The sequence below is a fragment of the Xyrauchen texanus genome, chromosome 9 (assembly GCF_025860055.1).
Source record: "Xyrauchen texanus isolate HMW12.3.18 chromosome 9, RBS_HiC_50CHRs, whole genome shotgun sequence".
NCBI lineage: Eukaryota > Metazoa > Chordata > Actinopteri > Cypriniformes > Catostomidae > Xyrauchen > Xyrauchen texanus.
In genome coordinates this window covers 44189874-44199309 of record NC_068284.1, presented here as the reverse complement: position 1 = coordinate 44199309, position 9436 = coordinate 44189874, and the positions used below count along the sequence as shown (strand labels likewise).

At 40.2% G+C, this 9436-nt stretch overlaps 1 protein-coding gene across 1 annotated transcript; it reads right to left on the bottom strand.

Annotated features, from left to right (window-relative positions):
• Positions 1-229: 229 nt before the first annotated feature.
• Positions 230-8512, bottom strand: lrrc24 (leucine rich repeat containing 24). The gene is made up of 4 exons (XM_052133975.1): positions 8116-8512; positions 4676-4954; positions 3701-3869; positions 230-1407 (listed from the first exon to the last, which is right to left on the bottom strand). The coding sequence occupies exons 1-4, from the start codon at positions 8275-8277 to the stop codon at positions 230-232; spliced, it is 1788 nt and encodes a 595-aa protein (XP_051989935.1). The 5' UTR covers positions 8278-8512.
• Between the last annotated feature and the right edge of the window lie 924 nt (positions 8513-9436).

Sequence of the window (9436 nt, the reverse complement as noted above, 5' to 3'; positions counted from 1 at the left end):
TTTGGGCAAACCTGTTTGAAATCACTGAATATTTTTGCAACACTCCAGCTTTAAAGTATGTTAGTCCTTATATATCACAAAAAAAGCATTTGTGCTCTATGAATGAAAAAGGAAATAAAGCAGGATAATGTTCAATGGCAAGAACCCCGGGCATTTCAAGTGCATTGAAGAGTAAGACTGTCCTTCCACCAAGCAGAAGTTCTCCATCAAAGTAACACAGTGATAGTGTTCAGCAATGGATCTCATAGGCAATCTGTGTGTCAAACAGCAGACTCTGGTTTACGAACAGTCCCTCTAGATCGGGCGGAGGTGCTTCACCTCCTTCTGCAGGAGCCCTGCGGGGACCGATGCCTCCTGCCCTGCCTGGGGTTACTATTCCTTGACTCTGTAGCGCCTCACTGGCCTTCAGCATCACCCCTTGTTGGTTTGTGTTCAGTGGGGTGGGTAACACCGGTTTGGTGCGGTTTAGCACATACATCTCATGGCCACGTTCATCTCGGTACTCTTCAAGCTGAGCGAAAGTGGTGGGACCGTCGGAATAGTCATTGACGTAGAGGATGCTCTCCTCCTTGCTGGCACTGTAACCATCCTCCTCTTTCTGCCGTTGGCGATGACGACTGTATATCATACAGAGCAAGAGTAGGGCCGTCAATGCTAGTAGAGAGATGCCCACAGCGATGGCTGTCTGAGTTGCGGGTCCTAAGGCATTGAAGTCCATGCTTTCCAATTCATACAGTGGCTCTTGACTCACGTCGAATGAGGACGGATGATAGTACGATGATGAATGTAGCCGAGGCCAGATTGCAGAGGCCGACGAAGACAATGACATATTTACGGACAGGTGAAAGGTCACCCTAGCGACCCCACCTGGGTTCCACGCCTCACATTCGTAGCGTCCGGCATGCGCCACTGTAACATTGCTGAGAAACAGCATCCCACTTCCGGTATCTGGATCAAAGCTTTCTCGTTCACCTCCGTCGTCCACACCACGGACTGGTCCTCGACTTGACGTCCCTCCTTTTCCAGCAGGTCTGGCAGTCACCACCCTGCCCCCATTTCTAGCATCTCCTTCCATTCCCACCTCCTGCACCAGTCCCCGGGGAGACAGCTGTGCTTTACCATGAGAGGCTTTTCTCCAGGTGACCTGGGGTTGCGGGTATCCAGATGCTTGGCAAGAAACACGCAAACTCTCTCCCAAACGTACCGTCAGGTGGCTGGGCTCCAACTGCACTACGGGAGGGATGCAAACAAGACTGTTGGCTGGAACCTCTATCAGACTGAGGTGGGAGAGCCTCGGAGGTTCTGCGCAAAGCATCCGGCGTTCCGCTGAGCTCAACAATCTCTGACCTTCTTCATTTATCCAGCCGCGCAGCCAGTGTAAAGCGCAGTCACAGCGCCATGGGTTATCTACAAGAGAAGAAAGACAGCTTGGGAATAAAGGAAGAACTCAAACCTCTCACATCCACATATTTTACAAATAATCTGCTTTAACTCCAAAGGGACTCACCTTCCTATTCCTTCTCCTTCACAGTCTTGTTATGTAAACCCTCCTAATCTCCTTTTGCTTCATATTATATCTCTTTTATGCCAGTTTCATCACCCTACTTATCTACCTTCCTTCAAGTTTTCTTTTTTCAATTGTTTCTTAATGGGATATTTCACCTAGAAATGAAAATGATGCCCTCATTTACTCCCTCTTATGTTGTTCTTTCTTATATTCTATCTTCTGTAGGACATAAAAGGAGATGTTAGGAAGTATGTTAGTCTCAGTAACATGAAGTTGTCATTCTACCTAACATTTCCTTCTGTTTTGGAACATGAGAGTGAGCAAATTGTGACAGAATTTTCATTTTTGGGTGAATGATGGCATCTAGGCAAATCTGAGCAGTTTGAGACAGTTTCATGTTTCCATGCAAGTTGTTAATTTAGTTTATGCCCAAAAAAAAAATAAATAAATAAAAAAAAAAAAAAAAAAAATATATATATATATATATATATATATATATATATATATATATATATATATATATATATATATATATATATATATATATATATTACAAAATAATAATGCAAATAAAACAGTGTTTCCATCGTATGTGTTCAAGAGAACAAATCATCACTTCTGGGGAAATTAGCACAAAATAGAAAAGGAAATTGAAGTTCAAGCCATTGTTGCTTTTTTATTAAAAGTAATGAATGACTTGCAGTTTGGAGGGTGCAGACAAAATGCTCTCATGAACTTCATATTTGCTAGCATTAAGCAGCAGATGCCTTATGTCTGGGAGCGAAAGTTTGTCAGATCATGTTGCCAATAATTTAATGACAGGCTTTGGCTTTGGCATTTCAGAATAACCCAAGCAACATTTGAGGTACTATGCAATGATATCGATATTCTCTGAGAGAATTATGTATATACATGGCTTGTAGAGGAAAACATGACTTTTTAAGCCTCATCTCATGAACATTACGTCACTATGGCAAAATTTTTGCTAAACGAAATTACGTGCTTCATTACATGTTTTGCTGCAGTTTCCTAGTGAAATGTCCAGCAGGTGGCACCAAATGTGAGTGAAATTGTGTCGTAATCAGACAAGATTTTTAAGTGAAATTCGAACTGAAAACTTTAACCTAAACCCAACCAATAGTTCTCTAAATGCAAATGAGAGGTTAACGAAACAGAAATTCTTGCCATTTACCAATGGCTAAACCTAATTGATAGTGTGAAAAAAGCAAATGCGACATGAAAAGCCCATTTTCAGAAGCAACCACGTAATTTCATATTGCTTCTATGACACTTTTGTCTCGTCAGCTTTCATGTTTGGCTGGGCTCAAGTCGCAGTCAGCTGATTCTAAAGTCCAACACTCTATCATGTGAGCTACTGCAGAAGCTAATCACATCGGAATAAGTGTGTAAGAGTAGGTGTGTCTGTAATACAAGCATTAAAATGAATCGTTTATCAAATTATGAATTATAGTAAAAGTGTTTTCGATATCATAACATAGCAGTGAGTGAGTAATAGTGTGAAAGATAGGTGTTTATAAAGTCATAATCGGCCAATGTAGACATGATTTGTGTGAAAGTGAATAAAACGCACAGTTGTTTCATTGCCTCTAGAGTTAATTTCACCAGGAAACTCCAGCGAAACATGGAACGTGGCATCTACACGACTCCACATGCCGAAGTGTCCTTGGGCAAGACACTGAACCCCAAATTGTTCCCAATGGCAGGCTAACACCTTGATTGGCAGCTCTGCTGGCATTGATGGATGAATGAGATGCAGTGTAAAGCGCTTTGAATACCGCTAAGTGTAAAAAGGCGCTATATAAGTAAGACCATTTATAGGTGTTTCCATCCAGCATTTTTTATGCGATATTAAAAAATTGGCTATCCAGATATTTTCGAGTTCTCTTCAGAAACTCCAGAGGAGGCACGTGTAACCTGTGATGTTTTTCATATGAATAAGTGTCTAGAAAATCTGGGCTTCACTGGAACAGTCCACGCATACTGTGCTGATGACTAAATGTACATTATGCGCAGATGTACTGGCACATAAAATAACCAAGTATACTTTGGCATTTAAGCTTCAGTTTCCATTTGCTCTCCATTTAATCTCATTGCTGTCTAGAAGAAGCAATTAAGACTTTAAAAGAGATCTTATGAATTTTCATGGATTTGGGATCATCTACATTTTCTTACCTGTGACTCTGAGCACCTGCAGACTGACGAGGGGTTTGAGTGAAGCGGGACTCAGAGTTCGCAGGTTGTTCCTGCTGAGGTCCAGAAGAGCCAGAGAGGACAGACCCACCAGAGCTTGATCCCCAAGCACCTCCAATGAATTCTCCTGCAAATGCAGCTCCTGCAGACGCTGCAAACATGTCATCAACTTTCAAATTGTTTTATCATTATAACCATCATCATGATTGTTATCACCATCTTCAGTATAATCATGGGTAAAATAAAAACACACTGTGTAAAGCCATCTAGGATAGTACAACGTCATCGGTTTTCAGAACAGTGTGTCCATCAAATTATCATATTGCTGAGAATAAAGTCCCTATTGATTTAGCTCTTTTATTAGTTCGTTTTTATGAGTACAGCTTTTCTCTTTTTTCCACTCTCATGACAGTCAAATGAGATACAGTACTAGGGAACATTGCATAAATATTGGCTAAAATTATGCATAGGTTGTGTAAATGTATAAAATATTTTAAAATAATGTTAATAATTCAGTGGTCTTGCAATATTGGGTGGATTTCATATAAATATTTCCAAGTGATATTTCACCCCAAAATCGAAATATGAGAAAATGTATTTTCAATAAAGATAATTAATCCGAATTTTAGGCAAATTAAGATTTGTATGTTGCGACAACAATTTTATTTCATGGGTTAACCATATTTCCCTCCTCAATTCTCATTACCATAATGCATCCAGATGTCCTATTTTTTTAGTTTTCTTGTAATTATGATTGTTCTCAATTATGATTCTCATTATATATACATATATTTGCATTAGAATAAGCAAAAATTTAGTAAAAATACTAAATAACTACAAAACAAAATACATTTCTTGTTACTTTTTTTATTTTGAGGTGAATATGATGCGGACACGTTCTATGACAATGTTGAAACATTTGAAAAATTTGGGAAAAAGTTGGGACAGTTCCTCTACCTGCAGTCCACGGAAAGTGTAGTCCTCCAGTCTGATGATCTGGTTTGCTGCGAGGTAAAGAATGCGCAGGTGATCCAGGCCACGGAACACGTCCGCAGTGATCAAGTGAATTCGGTTTCCGTTAAACGCGAGCTCCAGAAGCAGGCCCAGGTTTCTGAAAGCCCCAGCTTCCAGGGTGGAGATACTGTTGTTCTGCAGGTAGAGGTAGTGCAGTTGACCGAAGTCAGATAGATCCCGCTGACGGATCTGTCCAATGGCATTGTCCTGAAGAAAGATGGTCTATGATACAAGTTACATGGAAAGAAAACCATTAGTACAGTAGCACTGTATTTTAGAGCAATTATTTAGAAATTATCTATATAAAAAATTAAACTTTTGCATTTGTAATCCAATTTTGTATAAAAAATGTCAACATTTTGTAGTCCCATCAAATGAGTCAAGAAAGAGAAGTTAAAAATCATGGCCAGTATCACTTCCTGTTGATCCATTACAGTGGAAATGGACGGTCTTGCATACTGCTCACTACTGTTGGAGCACATCTAACCTCTTCTGGAAGCTGGTTCCAACTACATGTGGCATAATAGCTAAACACAGTCACCTTGTTTCAAGTGAACCCTTGGTATTTCTAACTGACTTGATCCTCATGCTCTGAGAGTTCGGTTAGGTTTATATTTAAGCATATCTGTATTGTATTTAGAGTGATTTATAAGCAAGTAATAGTACTTTAAAATCCATTCTAAATGTAATTGGAAGTAGGGGTGGGAATCTCTAGACACCTCACGATTCGATTCGATTCGATTACGATTCAGACAGCTGCGATTCGATGATAAAACCATTATCGATGCATCTTTTTTTCAATATAAATTTTTTTTCTCACTGACTGCTTTGTACTTTTAAAGCAAAATATTTGTAATGATTCATAATGAATTTACTTCCAATAACTTTTATTAATACAACGAATGGAAGAAATGTGGCAAGTCAAATCAGACAAAAACATTTCACATGCAGGAATTTGCCCAGTTCTGCAGCGACGATCATGTTTGATGCATTATCAGTTACTAAAACTAAATCTTTCATAGTGATCTTCCATTCCTCTGCTACATTCTTTAACAGCTCAGCCATATTTGCATCCGTGTGGCTCTCATGGGCTGCTCTTGTTTGGAGCACATGAGACACTATCTGCCACTCATCTGTGATAAAAATATGCAGTTACCGTCACATACGATTCTGTGGCAATGGATGTCCACGCATCACAGGTTAGCGCTATCCTTGTTGCTTTCTTTAGCAACTTAATCACATCGATTTTGGTCTCGCTGTATAGTGTGGGGATCGCTGTGTCAGTGAAGTATTTATGAGATGGGATGTTGTATCTCGGCTCCAACGTGCGCAACATACCCCGAAAGCCCTGGTTTTCAACAACCGAGTAAGGATGCAGATCCTTGGCAATAAATATTGCAATCGAATTTGTAATTCTCTTAGCCTTTTCGGAGCTGGGTGGAAGCTTTGACATCGCTTGCTCGATTGTCGTCTGATTCGCAGCTACAACCGGCAGTTTATTTTCTTCCTCCGGGTGGAAATGTGCAATATGGTTTTTCATGTTTGTCGTGTTTCCAAAATATTTTATTTTAGTTTGACACAACTTGCATACAGTGTGGCTCTTGTCCAACTCACGTTTCCCTTCGTCTTCATAGAATCCAAAGTGCTTCCATACACTTGCTTTTAATCCCGAGGGAGCCATCTGTGTCTCGTGTAAAGTGCCAAAAAGACTGTCCGGGCGCTGTAGTTGCACACTTACGAGGTCCGTCTTTTGCATTCCGTCAACATTACGCTAGCAAGAAACATTCATAAAATTGATGCTTGACGTTTGTGAATCGATTCAGAATCGTGCAAGTCCGCATCGTGATGCATCTAAGAATCGATTTTTCCCGCCACCCCTAATTGGAAGCCAGTGTATAGACCTGAGGACTGGAGTAATATCGTCAGTGTTTTTCCATGATAACCTTAGTTTCCGTCCTAACCATCTGTGTCCGTGCAACAAGACATTTAAAAAGGTGTCTGAAAATGAATGAATTCTGGTTGCTTTGTAAATTTGGTAAAATTTTACATTTCGTACACATCAGTTTGCTCCACAAAGCTGTATATTATTAATCATTTGATTGGGTTTTCTATTTCAGTGTAAACAGTCAAATTGACTTATGGTTGGAAGGCACATTTTGTGTTGTACCTGGTTAGTGCCCAGTGTTGACAGTTACATTTCAGTCCTGGCTCGGTTTTTATGTATTCTGTTTATTAGACAAAAGAACAAAGGCTTTAAACTGCTTTATTATTCCTTCCAGCAAAAGCCTACAGACAAAACTGTCCTTTTATGCTGTTTTAAAACTAAAAGAGTTTCTTTCTTCAGTTGTTCCAATTTAATATGTTCCAGGTAAATTTAAAGTCAAAGAGAGTTTGCTGAGAGCCAGCACATCATCCACGCCTTAACAAGTACAAGTCTTACGAAATCGATCAATACAACGTTGTGGATGCTTATAACAGTTCTGGGTCAGCTGTCTCTGAGCCTATACATCCTTACGGGCATATCTGAATCATGCAAACAAATCAATTGACCAGAATCTGAAAATCGCTCATGCATTTGAGTGGCTTGTCTTCACTAATTTATCTACATTAATGATACAACATATTACACTAATTAAATTTCAAATTGATTCCGATCACGTTATTATCTTTGATCAAACACGGGCAGAGCCGAAGCAAATTGCTTGAAAGCGTAGCTTGCACAGGTCAATTAAGCAATTTATGCACACCAGCTCAGAACATTCACCAGCTGCAGCAATTTTAGGGATCTGACCGAGGTGAATGTATATAGATGCAAATTAAGTGATCACGGGTGAGAAGTTCTTCCAGTGAAAAGTTGGGCATTGTAGTCTTTGGAGCTCTATGATCTTAGTTTTAATCTCAGCTTTGCTGCATTTTGTGTTGTTTTGTGCACATATAAACAAACAAGAGTTCAGAACTGCATCAGAGTATGTTTTAGAGTATCCTCTTATTACCTTCCTATGAATTATGTCGGAAATGTAATTTATTTAGTAGAAAGAACAAGAAAGACATTCACACGTTCCCATTCGGCACATGCTTGGACTACTTTTTGTTGGCATTTGCTCTCAAAACAATACTATAACTGAGGGGATGTTACCACTTCCAATGCCTTGAAATGGACCTACACAACTGCCAGCAGTTCCAGTTATATCACTTCACTTTAGTGTAAGCCTATATTTCGTTCCCCCCTTGGTCTCCCATGTTGTTCTTGCTTGTTAATGTTGGTTAACCAAGAAAGTGTTTACTGGTTAAGCTACTTAAAAAGCCTTGTTGGAATACCATTTGCTGGTGATCAGCAGGGTAGAACCCTCTTGTAACCCTCTTGTTTCCGTGCTATCACTCACCTGTGTTCCTTGAGCAATGCCTTGTGGGATCTCTTTGAGTCCGATGGATCCACATTCCACGGTCAAACTATAGCAACGGCACCCCAAAGGACAACCCAGAGAAGACGCCCATAGCTGGGCAAACATGAGCGCCAACACTACTGAGAACTGATGAGGATTCATCTCAGACAAACTGGAAGGAGGGAGTGATAGAAAGAGGCAGCAAATCTAGGGCAAAAGATAGAGAGAAAGAAAGGGAAGAAAGATACGGATTATGGTTAAACCAGTGGAATAATTCTCAAAAGAAAAGAGAGAGACCCAAAACAGACACTGAAGGTTTGTTGTATAGAGCGCACGCACGTGTGACTTAATCAGATCTGTAACGCATGAGATTGCGCTTAAGTGGATCGGAAAATTGAATCCTGGGGTATTGCGAGGGGAAATCAGTGAATATAAGAGTCAATATAGGGTGAAAAATCTGGATGGATAGTATTCGCTTCTGCCTCTCTGGTCCCTACAGTACAAGTCTCTTAGGAGGAATCTGTGCTGGGTTTCGGTTAATTAAACATGAGCCATGAGGTACATATTACTAGCTGCCTTATGGAACTCTCTTCTGTCTGTTTTTGAGAGAACACATGAAATACAAATCCACTCACCCAGCACACACCGCATATCTCTCCCAGGAGTTAAAATCAAAGCCTGGGCTTGCTCTACTTTTCTTGTTCATACAAAGGTGTATAGCTTTCATTATTTGAAAGGATTATGTGAAGTATGAATGAAGACTTGGGCCCAATGGGCCCATATTTACAGCTAACTAGACTAAATATACAGTAGAGCAGAGCAGAATGATGGAATATACCATGTGATGGTAGAAATGTGTCAACAAGTAGAGATTCCTATCAGAATCAGAATCAGAATGAGCTTTATTGCCAAGTGTTCTCACGTACACAAGGAATTTTTGGGGGTGATAGGAGAAACAAGTGCACACAGAACATTACAGTGAGACACAGAATATACAGCAAGGTACGAGTAAGAATAGAGTTACAAATAATAGGACATCTGCAGATGGTAATGTATGTACAAGGTAGGGGTATGTACAGTTATTGAATTACATTTTTGATGGGGGGGGGGGGTTTGTGCGGGGGTTCTCCTGAAGTCCACAATCATCTCCACTGTTTTCAGTGAGTTCAGCTCGAGGTTGTTGATCTGTTGATCTTGAGCTCCCATCTGTATGCAGACTCGTCACCGTTGCAGAAAAGGCTGATGACTGTGGTGGTTGTGCAGGTGTTGTTAAACGTGGTCTGCCAATGCGAGGACGATCAGCTGTCCTTCCTGTCTCCCT